Raw genomic sequence first — 26,186 nt, forward strand, 5'->3', positions numbered from 1 at the left:
ATTTGAAATTTCAGTACTGTCCAAATTTTATAAACTATGCCCCTCCCCCAGGGTTTTTAATATTTGGGGAGCTTCTAGTAGTAATGTTAATTAAACACTCCTTTTCTCTGTCTCCAGTTACTGGAAATCCCCAATATAATGCATTTCAATATAGAAATCTTTAAAGATTACTCTGTAGTTTTGAAAAGATCATCAAGAAATTATGGTTTCTGTAATTGGAGTAATGTATCAAAATAGATGAATTCTAAAATTATAATAATTCTGGAAATTGTCCTGAGGCAAAATTTGTTCTACTGTCTTAAGTGTGTCCATTTTCTTGTTAGGAAAAAGAGACACAATCTGAAATCCAACTCTAATTTTCCCTGAGGCATAGAAGAGAAGATCTTAGTAATTACCTGTCTTTTTCATCCAACCACTTAGTGTCTTCTTTTCTTATTTTTGCCAACAAATGCAGAAAGTGAAGATCCCCATAAGGAGAAAATGTTCTCTTAGAATCACTGTTCTTAGACCTTCAGTCATACTTTTACCTTTGATTCATTCTTTGCAATATTTTGCATCTTTTCACAGTAACAAAATGTCCCTTAGTTAAAACCTTTTGTGCATATTATTTTGAATTAGTCTTTTTCTGTACACTGTCCATGTGATGTCATTATTGAGTACATCCTGGAACCAAATCTAATATTTAAAAATATATATATATATGTATATATATTTACATTTTAAACTGAATGAACAAAATCTCTTTTCAGACTTGGCATTGAAGCTTTGTTCAGAGTATGACTTATTACTTAATATTAACTCTGAACACTCAAATACAGACATAGTCATTTGGTTATATGACCAGTGTAGCTAATTTAGGTCCGCTACTTTAGAGTATGTCTACCATGTACCAGAATGCTTTGATATGATTTAATGGCTCAAGGAGATACTTGCTGAATGAATAAATAACAATAATTGTTATGATTATCATCATTATTATTAATCATTATTATATCAATACTTGCAAGCCCTTCATCTTTTCTGCCTTTTCTTTCATGTCTTCCTTCTATGGTAGGCTGAATAACAGCACCCCCAAAATGTCTACCCCAATCCACAGAACCTATAAATATATTACCTTCCATGGTAAAGGAACTTTGCAGATGTGGCTAAATTAGACATCTGAAGTAGGGAGATTATCCTGGATTTTTCTCATGGGCACAATGTAATCATGAGAGCCCTTAGGAGAAGGAGGCAGGAGGTTCAGAGTTAGTGTCAGGAAATGAGACAATAGAAGCAAGAGATTGGAATGATGTAAGGGAGGAACTACAAGCCAAAGAATACAGACAGCTTCTAGAAGCTGAAAAGACAAGGAAACATGCTTCCATGAAGCCTTCAGAAAGAAGACAGCTCTGCGGACACCTTGGTTTTAGAGGTCTGACCTCCAGAATGGAAGAGAAACTCCTGAGTTTGTGGGAATTCCCCCCCCGCCCCCCGGCAGCAACAGCAACAGGAATTTACTCCCATTTCTTTCTATATCCTGTGCCATTAGATGTTGCCTCTAGAATCAAGCACCTATAGTAGTGCTTAGCACTTAGATTGAATGGTATGTGGAATTCACATTTAAGTCCAACACTTTAGCCGTAGCAGATAGGCTTCTACAGTAGTACAGTGAACAACCTGTGACTTCATCAACCCAAAGGCATCCCTGTCTTTGTTATATGAATGTAAATACATTCAAAGCAAAGTAGGCTACCTATTTCAGAACAAGTTGTTCTTGAAATTTGTACTTGTAAAACTTAAACCCATCTCTTTATTGGAAAGTAATATTAAATTTTGCTTAAAATTTAAGAACACAGTGTCATGAATGTAATCAATGCAGGCCTCCAGTGACTTTTATGTTACCAGCATAGGTATGATCTTAAAACACTGAAATTATTGCAATACTATTCATAGGTATATATTTAGCTTATATGTATTTATTCCCATAGATACTGAGGTATATTTCATTGTTCACAATCTATAACTCAAATCCTTTTGCTATAACATACAAATAATTTATCAAACCCATGGACATTGACTGGGTTTTTTTGTTTTATTCCTTCATTAATGGAATATGAATTACATCTGCTATTGTTTATCATATGCATCTTAGAGTAGAAAGAACCAAATGTAAAGGTTGGCCTCAATTAGCCTGTCCACGTAAAGTTAATTTATGCCTCTGAGGGGTAGGGAAAAATATTGGCTAAAACACTTGGCTTCATTCTTCATTTTGGTTCATTCTACCAAGAGCTGAAAATGTAGTGCTTCATAGAATTCTGTCTATATCAGGAAGAATGCAAATAGATGTGGTACAAATTCCTTGCTTATGTAAATATTATCCTAACTGTAAAGTAACTGACCACTTTTGCTGAGATAGGCTGAGAAGGCTCTTTGCATTGCTTTGCCTGTAATTGGCTCCCGAGGGGACTTGCACAATCCATGATTTCAGATAAAATGGAGAACAATAAAAGAGTTACAAATTATGAAGCAATTATGACTAGACTAGTCAATAAAATCTCCCTATCAGTTATTAGAGTGTTATGTGTAAGATGTTAGGGGGCAAAGGGTACAGAAATTTTGCCATTAACTGATGAGTAATCTGGTCATATTTCTTGGTAAGACAGTAAGACTTTTAGTTATTTTTTAAGCTAAATTTTCTCTAAGAGGTTATGTGGTATAAGGCAATATGATTAATATTATCATTCAATAATTTTAAGTTATTTCCTCTGAAGAAACAAATCCCACCAGTGGATGTGAATACGGTCCTCTCTGGAAGGTTCAGACTTGGGACTCAGTCGGGCATTTCTATCCACTGACTAACTATGTGATTTTGAGTGATTTATTTGTCACTGAGACTTGTAAAATTAAGATAAAATCGAATTTTGTAAAATTTAATCTGTAAAATTAAGATAAATCTGTAAAATTAATCTGTAAAATTAAGATAAATCATTGTACTTTATTGAATTGTTTTTGGAAATGAAATATTTTATCTGAATTGGTCCAAACAGGATGTATTTTATAGTAGTACTAAATACATTTTCAAATATCAGTGGCTTAATTCCCAAAAAGTGTTATGCCCTGTTCATATTACAAAGTTAGATTGTTGAGAGCTCTGTTGCACACAGTCATGCAGAGAGCATGAGTGACTCTAGGACACATGACATCCAAAGATGTGATGACACAGGATCAGAGATGAGAAAGACACACCGTAATTGGAGGTTTGGCTCAGAAGTGACACATGTCATGTTTCTCAGTTTATAGGCCAGAGAGACTTGCAAACGTTGGAATCCTGGGAATATGGATATTTGTAGGCATCATCTTTCTCACAGCATCCAAAATGCTCAGCAAGATGCCTGTTACAGAATTAGAAAAACTCAACAAATATTAGTGATTGCCTTTGATTTCATCATTGTACGATTATATTAAGGTTAGTACAGTTTATAGTTAAGGGTCCATTACTAACTCTACAACTTTGAGCAAACTTTTAAAAGTTTCTAAAACTCTGTTTCCTCCGTTGTAAAATGGGTTCACCCCATGAGATTGTTGGAAGGACTAAATGAAATGTTATAAGGACTGCCATGTAGTACACTCTACATTTGTTTTTACTCTACATTTTCCCCTCTTTACTTTATCTATCAATTGATTTAGACCAATTAAATACCTATATATGTGTGTTTTAATGTAATGGTGTTAGGATTTCTTGATTCATTCTAGCATTCATAAGCTAATAAAATATTGATTTTTCCATTTGTGGCAGATATATACAATCATTAATCATTCACTCAGCAGGTATTTATTAAGGGCCCGCTGTATTCTCAAGGCTGTAGATAAACAACTAACAAAATAGGCAAGTTCTTTGCTTTGGTGGAGTTTGGATTCTGGGACAGGAAAGAGGGAAACAGGCAATAAACAAGCAAATATAAATGAACTGTCTAACTCAGATATGATAATTCCTATGGATGTGCTAAAATCAGAAGATATGGTAAAGACCAGTAAATATTTCATTTTTTATGGTCAGAAGTGGCCTCTCTGAAGAAGAAGGATTTCAGCTGAGATTTCAATGACACAAACATTATTTAGGGGGAAGACCCTTCCTGGCAGAATTCCAAGTACAAACCCCGCAAGGGAGAGCTACCTGGACTCTTTCCCATGTGATTAGAGCAGAGTGAACAATAAGCAGAGTGGTTAGGAATGAGTAAGTGGGGACCTTTGCCTATGAAAAGAGTTGGATTTTCTCCCCGAAGCTTGATGAGGAACTATTGGAGGTTTTCAAGCAGGAGAGGGACACGACCTGATTTTTGCTTTAGAAAGCTCATGACTAGTTCATGGAAAATCAACCATAGGGGCATTTGCAGAATCCCAGAAAGATATGTAATAATTTTGAACAAGTTAGCTGGTAGAGAGATGGACAAAAATGGAAAGATTGGGGTGTATTTTGAAAGTGGAATCAAAAGATAGGTAAGGATGTGGAGGTGAGGGAAGGAGGCCCCTTAGGCTTGAACAGTTTGGTTGAATGACATAGTACTTGAAATTAAGGTGGCTGAGAAAAGAACGTGCTATTTATGAGAGATCAAGGGTTACACTCTGGACCTGTAACATTTGGTATGCCTCTTAGATGTCTGACTGGCTGTCATTTACATGCAAATATTTTGGCCTTTCAAATAACATAACAAGATTAATTTAGGATTATATTTATTTCTGAATGTGTTATGAGTGCAATTCGGTAATGGAATGAATCGGTGTCTTTCCCTCCTGTGCCCTTTATAAGAAAGTTTAGAGCTTACTTCAGAAGTTTGTAAATGCCCTCTAAGGAAATAGTTGATATAATTTATAAAAAATAGACTTATCAATACAGGCAAAAAAACTTTTTATTTTTATTTTTACTTAAAATTTTTTTTAAGTTTTTATTTATTTGATAGAGATAGAGTAGGCAGAGAGGCAGGCAGAGAGAGAGAGGGAAGCAGGCTCCCTGCTGAGCAGAGAACCCAATGCGGGGCTCGATCCCAGGACCGTGGGATCATGCCCCGAGCCGAAGGCAGAGGCTTTAACCCACTGAGCCACCCAGGTGCCCCTGGGCAAAAAAAAAACTTTACTATAGAATCAGAAACAGAAAATTTATTTTCAATTGAGGATTCTTTCAGGGTCCGAATGAATTAATTAGTCAGGAAGAAGGAGTAGCCTTTACTTATAATAGGCTTATGTAGCTTTCTTATTTTAAAAAGAACTATTTTTTCCTCCTAGGTTGGAATTTTGAGTCAGTTAAGTAGTGTGGTGTAGTCTACCATTTCCATGCCCATCTGATGTTGTACCCAGGAAAAAAATGAGAGATACAAGTGGCCATATTGTATGACATACATGATAACAAGTAGCATAGGGCAAATACACTTATCATTTCAGGGAAGTTCTTACCTGACACAATCTTGGGGAAAGCCTGCTTTGGAGAGATAAATGGATGAAGCCATTTAGGATGATGAATTAAACCTGCCTTTTATCTTTTCAATCTTGTCTAATAAAGTAGTTTGTATTGAACAGGGGGTCTTACCTTCCCTGATGTAAGATATAATGTTGTACAAGATACACCCTGTGTGGAGAAATAGTCTGGTTTGTGTTTATTGATATGTAACTCCTGTAAGTTTGGAATCTTTCTTTGTGCTTACTAGTTATGACATTGTATCTCAGGGTCAGGGTTCCAATTTCAGCACACAAAGCCCTTGTTTTGGCAGCTGATGGCCTGTTATTATGGGCAGAGATTAAAATTACCCAGGGCCAGGATCTATAATTTTCTATATTAAGTCTTGGGCCAGTGCCATAATGCTAGTAAAGTGAGGTATCAGTGACTCATTTAAAATTCTTTTTCTCATGGAGCAGTCAGACTAGTAATTCTGTTAAGTCCAGTAAATGGGATAAATCTGGACCACTTTAGTTTTGTATTTTAAATAGCACACTGTAAATCCACACGGTAGGATGTAGCTTTCCCCCTCATGTTTTGTGGAGTGCCAGGACACCTGTTCTCAATACAGAACAGAGCCAACTCTTTGTTCCCCTTCTTCCTTGATGCCTCCCAATGACTGTGATGAAGGGGCCAAAAGTATTGTTTCTTAGTTGCTGATGATCATTCAAGAAGAGAGAGAAGGAGACCTCACAGAATTCCTTCCCTCCAAAGACAGCTATGTGAGGTCTACACGTCTACACAGCAGGTAGCCAGGGCACATGGATAGGCCATCAGGAATGCATTCACTGCATCTTCGTCCATATGGCACAGTCACTTTGTTCAAGGGTTTATATTTTATGAACTATGCCATTTAACATTGTTGCAGTGCTGCTTTCCTCTGTTATAACTCATATTTTCTAGCAGCCTGGAGGTATCTATTTTGTCTTTTTTTTTTTGAAGCTGATGCATATAGTTATAATGGGTTTTAGATTTGATCAGGGATAGGTTCCAGAACTATTGAACTTAGAAAGTCCAACAAGGAAGTCCAAGGAAAGCCCTGGGACCTAAAGTACTATCTTGGGCTTTTATGTGAAAGCCTCCCTATATGTTGTGAATTGCCTAAAAAACACTTTGCCACGCCCCCACAAAAAAGAAGGGGGCAGGAATGTTAGATGAAACCATATTGGTATGCTATAAATAATTGTTATAACTATTGACACTGGGTGAAGGGAATATGGGGATTCGTGGTACTTTTCTCTCTACTTCTGAATGTTGTTTGAAAATTTTCATAAAGAGAAGTTATTTTTTAAATAAATAAATAGATGAAAATAAGCGTATGGGGATGGTTGAGCAGTTTGGGTGTTTTGTTTAGACAAACTTTTAAGGATTTTATGCCATTGATAAGTCAGACTCAGAAATGCATGAGGAAAGTCTAAAACCTAAGTGATGATTAAGGGAAAGAAATACTATAATTCTAGGACGTTTTTCAATTTCAAATTGTGAAGGATGGAATGTACTCCTGGGAGTGTAATTGGAATCATTTTTATTTGCTCAAAAAAAAATCCCAAAAGATAGTTTTGTGATGGTTAATATATTTGCAGCCTTTTAGAGCTATTCAATATTCTTTTGTCTTATAATACAGATCTAAATAGATGAGGAATATACTCCAATCTCTTCTTTTTAAAAATAATCTTTTACATATAAACATGTGTGCACGCACACACACACATACAACACACACCCCTCCAAGAATCATTTTACCCCTGCCACTAAAGGAACATGCGTATGTACGTGTTTCACATTGAAAAATAGATCAGTGTAGGAATTGTTTTGTCAGAGCAAATTCTCTTTCAAATTCATATATATATGTGTGTGTGTGTGTGTGTATATATGTGTGTATGTATATATATGTGTGTGTGTGTGTGTGTATATATATATGTAACTGTGCCATTATTAAAGAAATTGGAAAGGTCTAATTATATTAAAAGAACAAACCCAACAAAGATCCTGTGAGCATATATATATGAAATTTTAAGTAGGAAACAATTTATACTACATTTCCATTTTGATGACCATTGTCATAACAATTCTAAGTTACAGTGAATTCTACCTATTTAATAGTAAAAAAATTCTTGATTCCATTTAATTCAAGGATATAGAGGTAGCAGCTCAGACACTGGAGGGATTATCAGTAAACATACCAGTTATGTTGGGGAGGAAAAAAATGTGAGTTCCTGACTACTTGCAACCTTTATTCCTCCTCTGCTTCCTAGAGAATATTTTGTATATCTAATTTTTGTTGTTCTGATAAAGGTAATACATAAGCAGAACTGAAAGTTTGGTAGGACCTGGGCAGACTAGCAGCATTCTCTTTCAGGAAAGTACTAACAAGAAATAAGATTAGATCCTAGATGATCTAAGAATGGGAAAGGGCAAAGACAGGCATCTGTGAAGACTAAGAAGGTCTTGGGGCAGATGGGATACCCATAAAAACTGAAAAGAGGGGGCACCTGGGTGGCTCAGTGGGTTAAGCCTCTGCCTTCAGCTCAGGTCATGATCCCAGGCTCCTAGGATCGAGCCCCGCGTCAGGCTCTGCTCAGCAGGGAGCCTGCTTCCCTTCCTCTCTCTCTCTCTCTCTCTCTCTGCTCACCTCTCTGCCTACTTGTGATCTCTGTCAAATAAATAAATGAAATCTTTAAAAAATAAAATAAAATAAAAAAATAAAAAAACTGAAAAGAGGCGAGGGGGGAGAAGGACTTATTAATGGGATATTTTTGCTATTTTCTTAAGATCATAAGGTAGACTTGAATTGCTTTTTAAAATTTCTTAATTATTTGTCTTTGCACTTGATTCTATGCTGAGACTGGACCATGAAGGAGACCAACTTTATTCATGCTACATAATCGTTCATAAATTAAACTTTTGACCTACTTTTCTTGGCTAGTGCTCACTGAAGGTACAAGAATGAATGCCCACAAAGGAACATCTTCTTATCTTTCCACTTCCATCCTCTCTGCCATTGTAACTCTGGTTCCTTTGAGATTATATTATTGCTACTTTTCTGGACTCCTTTGGAGCTAACTGATGGAAATTTCTATCCTGCTCCCCATTGTCTCTAGAGAATTGGGAGCCAGATGGAAGGAGGGTGATTTTCATTGATTCTTTGAATGAAGTTTCTTAGACAGCCCAACCTTCAGCACTCTCATTTAAAAATGAAAACATTTATTCCATAGTGGGATTTACAAAGACATAAAACTAAATATTTGGCAGTGGAAGCATCTCCATAACTAGGGACAGCTAGACCTTGAATCTTGATTTTCATCTCATGAGATACATCTTCCTCCTGAGGCTCCCTGTTGCCACCCTGCTAACCTCTAAAGATGGCAAATCCTTTTTTATTCTGCCACAAAAGGTGTCAAGATTGGAACCTGATAGCTTTCAGATCTCCTCCTTCTTCACTTGGATCCCATATTTTATTGTCATTCTTCCTATGAGTCAAGTGCACATACCAACCTCAGGCTATTTGTACTCTGCCACTTTTCTTTGAACACTCTTCTTCCACATGTCTCCACAGCTTTTTCCTTCTTTTCATTTAGGTCTTTGTCGAGATCTTTACAAATTACTAATATTGAAAATACCACTCCATTTCCTGTCACTTGCTGCCCCTTACATCACCTTGACTATTTTTTTTCTCAGCGCTTAGCACCAATGATATCATATTTATAAATTTATGTATTTATTAGCTATCTCTCTTAACTACAGTATAATGTCAGTGACAGTGGGGACTTCATTTTGTTCACTACTCTAGTTCTGCAGGATCTAGAATAATGCCTGGTGCATTATAAGTGCTTGATCAATGATTATTGAATGAATGAATGTTCTTAATGTTCTAACTGTACATCATTAAGATCATGGTAATTGTGATAAGAAATAAGGAAGAGGGGATAATATGATACAGGAAGCTATATGCAATGAACAGTGGAATATCAAAGACCTGGGATTAAATCCAGAGTCTGACATTTATTAGCTGTGTATAGTTGCCTAATTCACCTAACTCTCTGATCTTTACTTTTTCCTCTCAAAATGGTTTCAACTCAAAAACAGGTTTTTTGAGGGAATAAAGGTGATAATGCACTAAAGCATTTAGGAGAATGGCAAGGACATAGAAATCTTCATTTCAAAATTGTTAACTGTATAATTCACTTTACAAAAGTTCATCTGTCCTTTAGAACCTATGGTTTGCATCACATCTTAAGTTGCAATTTACTTTCTTTATTCTCTAATTAGGAGGATATTCTGATATATCTGTTTTCATATTTTGGGGGGGAAAAAAAGGAGTATTCTCCCTCCTGACCACCTAAAACCAGGCTCCTCACAACCAGCTTCCCATTTGAGGAACAAAGTTCCCATTTGAGGAACAAAATTGATTTTAGGTATGGATATTCTGCTTTAGAAGCAACTTCCCAAGTGTACAACCACGTGATTGATTCTAGATAGGATCCCCCTTTTGGAGACCTCTCTACTCTCAAGACCTCAAAGGTCTTCACTACATTACAATGTGATAAACCCAATACCAAGTTAGAAGCAGTTCGCCAAATCTAGTAAGGGGATTATTTCATTTCATTCATTTCATTCTTAAAGAAAGACAGATGTTGGCTTCGTGTTACCTAACTTTCTTGAAGAGCATCCGAAATGGAAAAAGTAAAGAATGGTAGTACTTTGTCCTTTATATCTTCTGGCAAATTTGACAGTTTCTCTCATGGGCTTTGTCTACAAGAGTGAAACAAAGCAGAGTGTTTTATAGTAATGCAGCGTATTGAAGTCCTCTCACAAAGTCGACCCCTGGTAAAACAGATCATAATCCATATAAAAAGAAAGCTCTCTTTCTTACCACTTTAGGTTTTATAAAGTCTAAAATAGAACCTTTGAACTCTCATCACTTCTGAAATTCATCACTGTGATGCCTGCCGAGTTTCAAGTCTATTTTCAATTGACAGTACTATTTCTATGGGGGGATCAAAAGGAAGGCACCTCTCCAGGATAATGGCTCTAAAAGTAACATTTTTATATGCGCCCCAACAACATTAATAATATCTACCACTTATTTTGTGTGCTTCATAGTTCATAAAAATGATTCCTCTGCCTATCTTATGGTCACATAATTACTCCCAGTCTTTGATTCATTCAACAAACATTTACTATATGCTACTATAAACCAGGTTTGGGGTTAAGTGCTGAACATGAACTTATGCAGTCCCATGATTTAGGGGCAATGACAATTGACAAGTAAGTTCCATAGATTTTAAGTGGCAGGTCCCAAATTTTACAATGAATAAATGGCAAAACTGAGAGATGCAAATAAAAGCCATTATCAGCAAAAGGATCCTATAAATACTTCCACTATCCTCAGTTTGTGAGAACTACATCACACATAACTTTTTCCTTTCAGGAGATACCTGGTGGGTGACTTCTACGTATTTGGTATCTAATCATCATGCCTAGCAAATACATGCCGTGTTCAGTGCAGAATATTTACTTCTCTGATTATGATTTTTTTTTTAAGATTTTATTTATTTATATGACAGAGATCACAAGTAGGCAGAGAGGCAGGCAGAGAGAGAGGAAGGGAAACAGGCTCCCTGCTGAGCAGAGAACCCAATGCAGGGCTCTATCCCAGGACCCTGGGATTACGACCCGAGTCGAAGGCAGAGGCTTTAACCCACTGAGCCACCCAGGTGCCCCGATTATGATTATTTTTAAGTAAAAATGAATATATTACCAAACTGCAATTACTTAGAGTATGTCCAAGAAGTGACTAGAAAAATTTGCAGTGATCTGCAACCAACAGGGAAGTTTTCCAGTGCCTACTTCAGCTAAGAAAGCCTTTACAGGGGTGCCTGGTTGGCTCAATGGGTTAAAGCCTCTGCTTTCGGCTCAGGTCATGATCCCGGGGTCCTGGGATCGAGCCCCGCATCGGGCTCTCTGCTCAGCAGGGAGCCTGCTTCCCTTCCTCTCTCTCCGCCTGCCTCTCTGCCTACTTGTGATCTCTGTCAAATAAAAATAAAACCTTAAAAAAAAAAAAAGAAAGCCTTTACAGACTTATTAAACATTAAATGGTTATCAAGAGGGACGGACGCCTGGGTGGCTCAGTCGGTTAAGTATCTGAATTTGGCTCAGATCATGATCCCAGGGTCCTGGAATTGAGCCCTGCATGAAGCCCTGCTTGGAGCCCTGCACAGGGCTCTGCGCTCAGTGGGGAGTCTGCTTGTTCTTCTGCTCCCTTCACCCCACCCACTTGTGGTGCACACTTTTTCTCACTTTCTCAAATAAATAAATACAATCTTAAAAAAAACAAAAATGCAGGAGCACCTGGGTGGCTCAGTAGATTAAGCCTCTGCCTTGGGCCCAGGTCATGATCTCAGGGTCCTGGGATCGAGCCCCACATCAGGCTCTTAGCTCAGCAGGGAGCCTACTTCCCCCTCTCTCTATGCCTGCCTCTCTGCCTACTTGTGATCTCTCTCTCTTTCTGTGTCAAATAAATAAATAAAAAATTAAAAAAAAATAAATGCATTATCAAGAAATTCAGAGACTTTATGTACCAATATTTTAAAAACTTGACAGATGTATCTGCTGCCTAACTGGATTAAAGTGCAGTCTTGGTGTTTTCAGCTGAGACGATGTGCTCTGCCATTGTTAAGCCGTAGAACAGTTTCCAGGGTGTCTTCTGCATAAGAAAAAGCAAAACAAGCAAGCTTACTAAAATTGTGTGTGTGTGTGCATGTGTCTCTGTGCATGTAATTTGCTCTGTTCCAGGAACTAGATTGTGATTTTGAAATATAAAGGTGAATGATGCAGAAATCCTACTCTTAAGAGGCCCTAGAATTAGCAGAGAAATACAGATAAAATAAGTGAGCTGAGGTGTCTTACACATGCCAAATTAGAGGTCTGTATGGTGAATGCATAAAGGAAGAGATTGATTTATTACTTGTTTAATGCCTGCTTTGACATCAGAATGAATTCTTTTAAGAGCTAGAGCTGTGTCCATTTTATTCCCGCTTAAATCTTTCATGGATTGCACAAGACCTGGTATATAGCACTATGTTTCAAGTTAATTTTGAATGAATTTCAGGCAAGGGTGAAGGAATAAGTTGAATGAATGTATTAAACAATTAATTAATGGTGAGTTTTCTCTATGAGAACTTGGGGCATGGGAAAAGAGGTCAGGAAGGATTCTTTGAAAGTGATTAAGTGGGAAGAGAGGGAAGACCATCCAGACAGAAGGGGCAGTATAAGCAAATCTGGAAATATGGGAAAGGTCTCAGCCTTTTTTGGAGCAGTCCTGTGAGTGGAAATGGAAATGTGTTTATTTAGGTCACGAAATTAGATGGTGTTTTGTGCTAGAGAGCTTGGGCTTTATCAATAGGCAGACATGTGGGGAATGGACATGATAAAGATTGTATTTTAGAAAGATCTATAAGCAGTCCATATAAGATACTTTTAATGTTCAATCCCAATAGAAGAATTGGTACCATCTAAGAAAAATTAATTTTGGACAGTTACCCCCACCTTCCCCTGGGGTAGTCTCATCCTAAGCAGTTTTATCCCTTTGTTTCCTTAAGAAGAACAAACGGATATTCTACTTTAGAACCATTCGTATGCATTGTTTTTGTCTTGAACTTCTTCAGAGGAGAGGCTGCCACATTCTGTATTCATTTTTTATGACACTTTAGCCTGACTTATCCATAGATGTTTACAACATGTGTGGTCCTTAACGCCTTTTTGAAAAGCTCAGTTTCTTACATCTGGATTACATTTGTTTAATATTGATTAGTAAGCGATTCAGTCTACATGAAAGCACTCTGAAAATTATCACAATTTCAGTGCCTCGCCCGACTCCTTAGAAAAAGCTCAGTCCCAAGCCATTTCCTCCGTAAATCCTTCACCTGCTGAAGGTGAGGTTTTCGTCCCAGCTGATGCCTCTAGCCTTGTTAACTGATACCTACGGTGTAATATACAGCTTTCACTTTGAAACTGGATTATATTTATTTCTGCTAACGCAGTTCATTGCATTTGGGAATTCTCTCCGTCTCTAGCACAGGAAATATATGCTTAGGAACAGCATGTGGGAAATTGAGATATGTTTTCTTGACCTGAGTTTGAGTTCAGTTTGGGGGCGCATAAGTGTTTCCTTCCTTGGTGGGGAATCGTAAGTGGATACCGGGAAGAATCCTGATGTTTTTCATTATCAGATTCCTTCCTACCTTTTTCCTTCCATTTGTTTTTTTTCCTAGGGCAGTTGACCTGAGATCCACACGAAACTGGAATTACACCTGGGATTAAGACTTGGAATTCTTTCTTTGTGTGTGTGTGTGTGTGTGTGTGTGTGTGTGAGTGTGTGTGTGTGTGTGCGTTTCTTTTTCCAGTCGGCTGGCTGGTTATATTTAAACATGGAAATGATGAGACTCTATGCTCTCTTAAAAGAGGAAAATGTTGTGTCCTCACTCTTCAATCCTTTAAAATTTCATTAATGTAAGGAATTTCGAGAAGTTATCTTGTCTATCTGTCTGCATTTATTAATAATTTGATCAACAGAAAATGAAATGTGTATGATCTTCAGACTCTTTGTGAGGCCACTGGGGTGGATGCTCGGCAAAGGTGAATAGACCCAGCTCCTGACTTCAATCAAATTAAATTCTCATAATAGTAGAAAGAACATGGAAATGCATTATGGAAATTTAATGAGATTTAGCTGGTCCCCTATTGATGGACATTTACAAATTATGGTGCATGATAATTATGTTACAATACTGAGCAGCATTTCAGAAGGGTGATATGTACTAATATGGAAAGCTCTTCATGCATAATTAAGGTACACAAACAAAACAAAACCAACATGCTGAGCAATAGTGCCCCCTTTGGAACTGAAAAACAAAATAAAACAAAACAAACAAAAAACCCCAAAACGAGTGGATTAGTAGATATATATTTATGTACTTCCTTGGAAAGAATTATTTAAAAAAAAAAAAAAAAAGGAGTGGGGGAGTTAAGAAGAGGTCTTGCGCTCTTTTGAATTTTTAACCTTTGTATAGTTTGAATTTACTACTTTATAATGTTTCTTCTGTTAATGTGTTTATTCATTTTAAGTACCAAAGGGGTGTCTGTACTTTGAGATTATATCTATATTTTTTCTTCTTTGTACCTCTTTCTAAAAGTGCATTGTTATACTGAGCATATAATAATATTGCATACGGTATGCAAAGAGCTCTGTCAGAGTCAAGTACAGTGCCATGGAAATATGGAAATATGAGGCAAGATCAGATATGGCCCATCTTGGTCAATAAATAAAATTCTCTTGTTCCTTTATCTTGGAAACCTTTCCCTTAATGGCTTGTCCTCCAACTACAGGAGGGTCCCCAACTGGAATTTGGGTATGTAAGTCCATTGTAGGTAAGCAAGTTGATGCTTTTTTGGAAGTGATGATACATTTTACTTGCTTGGAGTCAAAATACTGTGTTCATTCAACGTAGATAATGTTTTAGTCATATTCCTTATAAAATGAACCAAATTTAACCTTCAAAGATATACTCTGTGTCCCGTCTACATGAAACATTAACTTTCTCATCTAATTTATTCCCCTTATGGGGCTTGGTTTTTCTTCTAAAAATAATCTCTTCCTATATGAGAAGAATTAGCAGAGAATTATTACAAACACAGAAGAAGACAGTGTTTTACTACATAAAACAGAGAGGTGAACTTGAGATAATTACTTAGGCCATAATATAACTTATCAAAAAATGATTTTCTCTGTCATATGTCTAGGCAAACAGCTATTCTCTGCTTTTATTATCACTGTGGGGCATTTTCTTCTTCTGTAAGGTTGTTCTGCCTTGTAGAGAATTATATTTGAAACTAGTATAAGCATTAATCCATTACTGAGGGATAAAATTGGAAATGCACCTGCAAATCACACTTCATTTAAGTTTTATTAACTTCTTATTTATTTCTACCTTTTTGGTTTATATTTCTGTGCTTCTTTTGGCCTAAATGATAGGAATAAAGATGTGTCTGACACTTGTAAATATAACCCATGTGATTTGTTTTTCTGTTAAAACAAACTGCTCTGAGGATGGCAGTGTAAATCATCTTAGGAGAACCTATTTGTTACTTAGCATTCAGTTGTAACTGTAGCCTGTGGGTAGAGAACCATTGTAATCATATTTTAATGAATATTCAGTCTTTTTGTTCCATCCCCAAATTATGAAGTCAGTCATAAGAACTGCTTGAAACTCATTTCCTTTTACCTCCGATGGTAAGGAAGGTAGAAAATAAGCAGTCAGAGAATGTTTGATTAGAAATCCAGAGAACATGATTCTGGGTGTGACTTTGCCACCAGCTACCACAAATTAGCTAACAATTCATTAAACTTTTATTTTCCTTATTGGCAAAATAAAAGGTTTGAATTAAATAAATTTTAAGATCAGATAACAGAGGCTATATGCCTTCCAGTCTTTTGCAACTAAGAACTATCCAAATAACTACAATTAACTTATTATAGTCCACAAAACATAATTAAATGGTAAACGAGATGCTGGAAGTCAAAAGGAAATGTAACCAAATAGCCCACTTTCTCATATGTAAAAGGCTTTCTAACTCCAGAATATAATAATACTGTGTTATAAGCTTGAAGTAGTGTTTGCCGTGTAAATTGTAATTTAAATTTGGGACTTGCTTGCTCTACATCTACAAAGATGATTGAGATAGAGGCATATAAACATGTACAGAGTTAGAAATGCATACATACATATATGCACACAAAGTTGATCATGTATGTGGGAGAGTGAAATGTGTGGGAGAGAGAAATGTGGGAGCATATGTGGGAGAGAGAAAGTAACAAATCTTTTGCAGACAAATGAGAGGACACTGTGAAACTTTCCTGGATATAACAAGTATTTTGGAATTAGTCATGAAAATTAAGGACATGGCTTTTGACACAGAGTTATTTATTTATTTATTTAGTTGAGAGAGAGATTGAAGATGGCTTGCACATGGAGGGGCGGAAGGAGAGAATGAATCTTAAACTCCAGCTCGAACCTGGCATAGGGCTCAATTTCATGACCCTGAGATCATGACCTGAGCTGAAATCAAGAGTCAGATGCTTAACCAACTGAGCCACACAGGTGCCTAACAGAGTTATTTAGAAAGACACATCTATCATTTTTACATCATTGTTCTTTATTCCAAATCATTATAGACTAATGATGCTTTTTGCATCTGAGAGAAAATGAGGATTGTCGGTCAGGTATAAGACAGCAGGAAGCTTAAGGATTGTGGAGAATTAGGGCAAATGCTGGAAGTCCTTATTTGTTGTTGGAAAGCTACCAGTTTTCAACTTAAGATCTCTATGGCCTCAGGTGTTCTAAAAGTATTTCAACTAAATCCTGCCATTATGTCCATCTCATTGATTCATATTTTCATTTGCTAAACATTTAATAAAAGCCTGTTTTTAGCTAGACTGGATAACACTTGGTATTAGTCCTTAATGTGCTTATTCACTATCTAGCAGTCGGCATGGGGGAGTCATGCCTGTGACATGTGATTTTCTAAAATCGATGGTAGTGAATATGATTTCTGAGCTAGAGGACATTTTGTGTCTATAGTGCTAGAGAATGACATCTGTTTTATGCTTTCAAATTACCTATCCATATTCCTATTATGGTATCCACTGAAAGCTGCTAGAAGTTTCCTTTTGCTTATCTTTCTCCTCTTCTAGGCTGTGACTTCCCTCCCTGAGCAAGGATCCTGACGGGGGACTTGATCAGAGAACCCCGGGATCATGACCTGAGCCAAAGGCAGATTCTTAAACAACTGAGCCCCCCAGGCGCCCTATAGTATCATTTTTTAATTCTCTACTATGAAACCACTTTTTAATGTACAAGGCACCCTGGTTATCACAGGAATAGTTCCTTTTTCTTTTTTTAATTGAGAACAGATCCATGTCCACACATTTAATAGGAAAATAGTTTCTAGATTAAATTTTTATATTTTAACTTAGTGCTTGGAATTCTTTCTTTTTAATTCTTTTATCTCATTCTTTCACTCAGTCCCAGATTTTATAAGCTTACCTCCAATAAACTGCTTCTCTTGTCATCAGCTTATCTTTTCCACTCTGCTTCTCCCACCCTTCCCTTTTTGTTTCCTGAAGTAAAATTTATAATCTCTCTGAGGTGAGGAATTTTTAAATTTAGTATTTAAACTACCAGGCCTGTAAGTTATGGTAAGAAGAGATATTTTAAAATACTGTCACCACAATCCATTATAAATACCTGAAGAGTTTAAATAAACTGAATGCTAAAAATTGAAAATGTTCACTTTGCTAAGGGACAGCAGGAATTCTATTAATATTTAGAAGTTAAAAGGGTTATCTACTTGTAGAATATGATGTTAGTAAACATTCTTAGTGAATCATAAAACCGAAGTCATGTTAAGTTTCTGTTGATTGCGTTTTCTCTGCTCTTGCTTTCACTGATCTGTTCTTTTGGTTTTTTAGTCTCTATATCATTTATTTCTACACTCATCTTTATTATTCCCTTCTTTCTATTGACTTTATGCTTTATTTGTTCTATTTATAGCCCCTTGAGGTATAAAGTTAGGTTGTTTGAAATTTTTCTTGTTTCTCGAGGTAGGCCTGTATTGCAATATACTCCCATCTTAGAACGAATTTTGCTGAGTCCCAAAGATCTTGGACTATCGTGTTTTCATCTTCATTTGTTCCCATGTATTTTTTAAATTACCTCTTCCAATTTTTTTGTTGGCCATTCATTGTGTAGTAGCACGTGATTTAGCTTCCATACATTCGTGTTCTTCCAGATTCTTTCTTGTGATTGATTTCGAGTTTCACACTGCTGTGGCTAGAAAGGAGGCATGATATGATTTCAGTCTGTTTGAATGTATTGAGACTTGTTTTGTGGCCCAACACTTTATCTACTCTGGGGAATGTTTCATGTGCCCTCCACCACTAAACCAGGCTTCCAAGAAATCTTAAAGGGAAATTAATGGAAAGAAAAGGCCATAATTTGGAATAAGACCATTATGAATGGAAAGAATTTCACAGGTAAATGCAAATGTGTAATAAAAGCAGTAGATTAATCACTTGTAAAACCAATATAGTGAAAATAAAAAAAAAACAGTAAAATCAATTATATCTACAAAAATCAGTCAAGGGATTCACAAAATAAAAGGATATAAATTATGACATCATATAGCTAAAACATGGGTGAGGGGAGTAAAAATTTAGTACTTTTAGTATGGGCTCAGACTTAACCATCAACTAAATATAGACTACTATATGCATAAGATGTTATATATGAACCTCACGGTAGCCATGGTAAAAAATCATTTTAAAATAGGTTTACAAAAAAGAAAGAGAAAGGAATCCAAGCACAACTTTCAAGAAAGCCATCAAACCACAAGGGAAGAGAAGAATAAGTTAAGTTTCAAATAAAAATCAAAAAAATTTTACATTAATTGTCCTAGGTGAAATAAGTGGTGTTGTTTTGTTTGTTTAAAATAGCAAATCCTGTAAGCCATAAGGTTAACTTATTGGTTCATGCATTGGATGTTTCGTGTTTAATACAGTTTGGAAGGCTAGAAATACTGCACTAAGCAAACAAACAGTAATTACTCCTTCATAATTACCATGCAACTTTATCGCCATGCATTGTTATAATTATATTTTAAATACTCTTCATTTTCATGATAGACCATAATGTCTTCTAGCGCATTACAATCTGTGGCTTATAACTGCATCTCACTTCCACAAAGGCCTCTTCTTCATTTAGTCTGTATTTTAACTACTGTGAAAAGAGACTAGACAAAATTAATTGGTAGCATAATACTGCAATAAGGAAATTGTAGACAATATAATATTTGTGTGCTACTGAAATTATCTCATTATTCAGAGGATTCATGTTGAACATCTAAGATCTATTCCTACTTCCTCTGTTAAAGAGGCAGTCACAATCAAATCGGTGTTTCTCCAATTGATGTGTGCAGAGGAATCACCTGGGGATCTGGTTCAAATGCAGAGTTTGATTGGATAGATCTGGGGAAGGGCCCGGATTCTGCATTTCTAACATGTTCCCAAGTGCTCCCGAGTATGGATCCCATTGATGCCTGTCCTTGGACCACACTTTGAGTAGCATCACTTTCAAGTATTATTTATTATTATTTCGCACCTATGTGCAAAATGCTGTTAACAATATGCACACACATGTGTGCACACATGCATATATGCATGTATATAAACTTCATTCTTTGTTACAATCACTTTTAAACTCAAGCGTGGACATTAATTGCTACTGTTGAAAGACTTAACACAACAGAAACAGCATTCAACCTAGGAAAGTCCGCCAAGTAAGCACTAGGTAATTCCTCTTTGAAATGAGATGAAGTAGAGTCAAGGAAGGCTTTCCAAAGAACATGGATTTGAGCTGCATTCTGAAGGCTGATGAGTAGTTTGCCAGATGGAGGTTGTATATGGGGGAGGCCAAGGAGGGAAAGCTGGGAAGGGAAATTCCAGGCATGAGAAAAGGCATTTAGAAGTGAGGGGACTTTAGGCCACAGGAGTGGGAGGAGTCTGGCTAAAGATGAGATCAAGGGAACAGATTCTTCTCTTCTAATGTCAGGGTTTGGATTTTACCTTGTAGGTATTTAGAAATCACCTGAGAGCTAGAAGATTATATAAATCTTAATTCATCTAATTCACTGTTTGCTCTTACATTCTCAATGAAATCCACCTCCAAACTCCCCAGGAAACTAACAATCATAATTACATGCCTAAATTCAAGGAAAATATTATAGATATTCCATCCTTTTTTAATGACACATTTAAAAAATGTGTTTCTGGGATTGTATTTCTTTTACTTCATTTAATAAAAATTTTGTGGCCCTGCTTTCCCATCATAATCATCTTCAAATCAATAAAGTGACAGCAGATTTTTTGACATAGCAATGTCAATAAATATAAATAGGTCATTACCAACATCCATAGTCTAACAACTTATGAAGATCTTCGAAGACCAGGGTGGCTAAGATTTGAAACCTCTAAGACACTGTCAAACACAACTCACAAAAGCATCTCAGTTGAAAGTTAAGAAAGTCTTCCCTATGGCTTTTTAAGTTTCCCTTAGTGTTAAAAATATTGTTTTAAAAGTTCCCTTTTCAATAATGAAAAATTCAATGTAGGTTTACAAGCCAGAATCTCATAGTCTATGTATAATTGATCCTTAGCAAGCTAAAATACTGTGATTTGGTAATATTTGTTTCAAAGAGGCTTCTATAAAATTTCTCTGTGCCAGTAGGTGGAAGAAATCCTAAAGTTAATAATTCATTCAAAGCCTTTCCTTTCTTTTCAGTGCTGTCCCCCTGATTCCATAGTGTCCAAGAGTTCACCACGAAAGTCTTTAAATATATGTGTGTGTGTATACATGTCAAAGAGACGCATTTTGGGGTGGTGAATTTTGCTTGCCTACAATGTGTAGATAGCCCTGTACTTACCTTAGTAGTAAAATACAGATTTGCTGGATTTAAATAGCCAATAGATCTCTAGCAATTAAGTAACAAAAAATAGTAGTAAGAATAATTTTTTGAAAACACAGCAGAAAAAGGAACAGGGAGCATTCAGGATAGGCAATGGAGTGTTAAGATACATAAGAGAACATGACTTGTATCCTACTCAGGATATTAGCAGTCGAACTTTGGTGAGGATTCAGGAGGGGAACGTGGCCGGACGGTCCAATGACAAGCTGCAGTCAGCAAGAACCATCTTGGAAACGCAGATCCTCTCAATGAGCAAATCTTTTCACTGTTCTTGGAGAGTCAGTTGCAAGTTCTGTGGCCAAACCAGCCATGGAGTTAGAGTGGGACAGAGCTGAGGAACAATAAACCCAGTTGATTGAACACTCTGAACACTGACTCTGCCAAGTAACTAGGTTTTACAGCTGATGCATGGGCAGTGGCTAATAAAGATGCTAGGCAATAGTGATAGTTGTGGCTAATGTGGATTTAATAATCATTTATGCACCATACACTGTTTTAAACCCTTTTCACACATGAATTTATTTAATCCTCACAACAGCTGTCTGAGGTAGGTGATGTTATTATCCTCAACTCATACATGAGGAAAATGAGTCACAGAAATATTAAAAAAAAAATTAAAAGGTGTCTGGTATCTTGTAGTTAGTAAGTCAGGGAGCCAGGAAGCAGACTGCTAGACACCGAAATGCACCCAAACCAAGTGTCAGAGCCTACAGAAACAAGAACCACCTCAAGCAAAGTCATTATCATATCCTAGACTATTCGAATCAGTATATTATGTTCTCTGAAAGAATCTGTTTTAGGAGATAATAAAGAGAATCCTGCCTCAGATAGTAGAAAGTATGACTCATGAAAGTTATTATCCCAAGAAACATAAAAGGTAGAATCTACATTTTTTTAACAGTAGGAAATTTAAGGTATTTCTAGATTTATTTGCCTTTTGTGAGAGATTTGTACTATTGCCAGTTATAAACTCACATGTCGGCATGACCATCCCGTTCGAATGAGTGAATATACCTTGAATTTTTAAAATATCAAGGGAGAAAATATCCTATAGTGAGGAATGATGATGTATGTATAATGATATATATGATATATATATAATCATTCCTCACTATAGGCACATACTTGTTTATGCTTTTGGAGTCTCACGGGAAATTTTCTTTAGCGTAGAGTTTCAGGATCCTTGATTGCATGTATCCTTTAAGTTCTTCATCTGGAGAAAGAATTTAGACTACTTCAGTGGGATGGCAGCTCCTGTCTGCAGACACTTCATGATTCAGCCTTTCCTTTGTGTGATTTCTGTGGCTTCACCAAAGTCACTGACGTTGGAGGCTCCCAAAAGCAGACAGTTGGGAAGCACTTGTGCTCCGTGAGGAATGACATTGGTTGAGTTATGTGCCAGGATGAGTTACATATTCCCACATGCCTCCTCCATAGGGAGGCAAGACATTTTATTTTTCATTCCACCCAGCCAATTCCGACCTTCTGTCTGTTTGAGTCAGTATTTCCTTCAATATTGGTCAATAGAATTCTGCTACTAATAAAGAACAAAAGGACTGAGTAAATACTACTGCCACTTAAAGCTAAATGATTTTCAAATATTTATTTGTGGTTACCCACTCATTTCTTTTTCCACTATTGATTTTGGAGACAATTGAAAGTCTCATGAATTCCATAATCTTTTTTTTTTTTTTTTCTTTTGCATTATCCAGGTTAGTGAACATAAGCAACCTTGCTGGAGTGGAAATGGGGAGGAATAGGTGTTGGGCAAAACGATAGCAGTTATCTATTAAGATTATAATATTACGTGTCAATTGCAAAATTTTAGTGATATGAAACAAGGAAGATTTATTTAGCTTACATGTTTGTGGGATCATCTTTACTGACCTCACCTGGTCTGTGGTCAACTGCATGTTTATCTGTGTATCTCTGATGATTTTAGTTGAGCTCACTCACATATCAGGGTCATAGTCATTGGATGATCTACTTTGGCCTTGGCTCTGATAGTAGGGATGACTCCTCTACACTTGTATCTCATCCTTCCACAGGCCAGGCTGAGTATATTCATGCGGCTGTGCAGAGAAGCAAAAGAAGCAAAACTCAATGCTTATAAACACTTCAGTGTTCTGCTTGTGCCTCATTTGCTAACATTTCATTGGCTAGAGCAGTTCACATGGGATCAGACCAAGATTCAGAGTGCTCAACGATACTGCATGGCAAAAGGCAAAGATAGAAGGAGGGATAAAGAATTAAAATAATTTTCCTTCTACCTTTCTAAGTTTTTGGCTAGGACTCCCCATCCCCCCCCATAAAGACATATGAACAGAAGAAAAAAACAAACAGAAGTTTAATAACATGTATGCCTCTTGTATGGAGATACCCAGGAAAACCTAGTAACTCCCTGAAATAGCCCCAGTCACCATCTTAAATATGGTCTTCAGGTAGACAAAAGGTGTTGGGGAGGGAGCAGGGAGGCCAGTTAGAGGAGATTACCAGATAAAGCACAGTAAACAAGGGTAAGGTTGTTGCATAGATTTAAGTCCTTTTTTCTTTACTGATACGTAAGAATTTCTTGAGATTTAGAGTATTCTTTTCTTCCAGATACAAAGAGGGAGATACTGTTACAAATAGAGATTTCCCTTATAAGTGTAAATGTCTCTTACAAAAGGGTAACTTTTGGTCAGTTTTCAGAGCTTTTCCTCTACCTGTTGTTTCTTAAAAATAATCAGGCTAAATTAATCCTTATGCCAAAGAGTCATTTTTTTGAGGGGTATGTTTTGTTCCTCTTCAACCATTAATACAATTAATCTTCAGAAGAACGCATTTTCCCAGGGGGTTAGGAGAGGGAGGGGTTCATTTTAATTTTCAGATTATAAACTTACAAATCAATATTTGTTTTATCCAAGCAAATAATAGCAAAAAAATCCTCCTAACCATTTAATGCATTGACCAAGCTTTTTAAACCATATGGTTTTCTTTTTATTCATTCATTTTTAAATATATTTGTGGTAATCACAAGCAGCAATTTTTTTAGTCAAGTAGAGATGTGGAGGGGGCATCAGTTCTCAAAGAATAAATTTCTCCTTGTTGTGTTTTAAAAGATTATCAAATAAGTTAACTTAAGTCACCCAGGACCACATTTCCCCCCAGTCCAGGATTCTTTTCTTAGAGCCATATCCTTTGACTATATTTTATCTTGTGGGCTCATTTGATATTCAAATAATTGTTCTCCCTGGGATACTGACTAGATTTCACTGGGAAATTGGAGAATATGGGGTTCAGTAGACAATCAACTTCTAGCCGTTTTGAAATTGCAGAGGTTAATGAGAAAAAAAACTGATTTGGTTGTAATTAGCAAAATGGCTCCCTTTTTAGAAGGCAGCTCCTAAGGATCTCTTTCCAAAATAGAATCCTACAGTTTCTACTGTGAAAACATAGTTACTTTGAGGGGGAAATATTTATCTACACACAAATACTGGTTATGAATATGTTTCTAATATGAAAAAGCAAAATTCAATGAGTACTTTTTAAAGATCTTATTGGCTTTATTCAAGGATTTGTGAGTCAGGCAGCCTCTCCTCCAGCAGGTAGAGAGGAGCTCTGAGAACCTGTGCAGATGGGCGGCTTCTGCAGCAAAAGGGAGTGGGAACAAGAAAGTTATAGCGGCAAAAATTGGATTGGTTGTGGCCAAGTCACTTTTCTTTAGGGATAGCAGGGGTCTATCAGGTCAGTTACCTCACTAATGCTGATCAGTGACTCCTGATTGATTGGTTCAAAATTCCATTTCTGGGAGAGCCAAAACTATAATTAAGTTAGGTCTCGGTTTGGTGACGTGGAGTTTAGCGTAAGTGACTCCATTTTGGACCCATCATCTGCATTGATATAACGGGAAGGAGTCAACATTCCCCTCTTTACTTTTAAGGCAAGTTCACATTCTGCTTCAACTGATTTTTTTCAACAATATTTTTTGTATGCTTTTATGGTCTGCCAGTACTTTTTTGAAGCCCAGTTAGATAGAATAGCAGCCAACATAATTGAGAATAAAAGGGGGCCAACTATCTCTCCAGAAGCAAGAAAACTTCAAAAGATAGGCATTACAAAGCACTACTGTGACTCAAAAATCACTTGTTTTTTAGGGGTATTTGCTAATATAGAATTGGTTTCTTATCTTCCCAGCCCCTAGTGAGCCTTTACTGTGCAAATTCGCTGATGGAGGACAAAAGAAGCGACAGAATCAAAGCAAATACACCCAGAATGGAAGGCCTTGGCCCAGGGAAGGAGAGGTGAGTCCTGACTGACTTTTGCTCAGAAACATAGCAGTGGACATCCCTCAGAAGGGTGGCAAGACAGACATTTGGGACCCTGATGAATTCGAGTCCTGTAGAAAATTACATGGCTTTGAAGGGTGCAAATGAGTAGGCCTATGTTAATGTGCTCAAGATAAAAAAAATGACTTGAGGAGGAGTGCAGGACTTCAAAATTGACCTCAGTTCTATCCTATAATAAATCCTCTGTCTTGAACCAAATCTTAACCCAATATGCACTCACTGAAAGAATTATCCACAAAGAATTGATCCTTAATTGTGGGTAGCCATATTTTCAGTGAAATCAATAGTGAGAGTTAAATGTTTGTGTTTGGGAAAAAACACAAATTTAGATTTATTTTATTCTACCATTGAGATAGTCTACTTGGTCATATATGTGTATGTATGTGTTTTCCCATTTTTTCATAAATGCATTGACATGTATTTTGTATATGTATATATCAGTATAAAATATAACATTTTCTGTTGGTCAAGAAAGAGGGAAAAAAGTTCATATGCACAGGGTTTTGTTTTTCACAATAAAAAAAAAAGGCATTGAGCAGTTAATTATCCATTTACACTCTTAACACAAAGAAGTAGAAAAGCAAGCTTATGTATCCAATGATCCTTGGGAATGATTTCCTTTTGGTTATTTTTGTTGTAAGAAGACAAGGAAAAGGTATCTGGGCTTCTAAGAGGCCTTTTTATTCTTTGTGAAATGGAATAGAGTTGCTTGAATGACTTGAATAAATGCTATTTTGTACCAAAGCCATAATTTCAACAGAAGAGCTTTATTTCGTATTTCTATTCAAAGCACATACTTCATCCATTTCTCA

The 26,186-nt window shown here is 36.6% G+C and overlaps 1 protein-coding gene across 1 annotated transcript in view; it reads left to right on the forward strand.

Moving 5' to 3' along the window:
• Nucleotides 1-26,186, forward strand: part of RBMS3 (RNA binding motif single stranded interacting protein 3) — a gene marked incomplete at its 3' end in the record, with an annotated part of 652,820 nt that overhangs the window by 542,186 nt on the left and 84,448 nt on the right. The window contains exon 7 of the mRNA XM_080808724.1: nucleotides 25,223-25,329. Coding sequence (XP_080664850.1) covers nucleotides 25,223-25,329 — 107 coding nt within the window. The remainder of the gene's footprint in view (nucleotides 1-25,222; nucleotides 25,330-26,186) is intronic.

The sequence above is a fragment of the Martes martes genome (assembly GCF_963455335.1).
Source record: "Martes martes genome assembly, chromosome: 1".
Taxonomy (NCBI): domain Eukaryota; kingdom Metazoa; phylum Chordata; class Mammalia; order Carnivora; family Mustelidae; genus Martes; species Martes martes.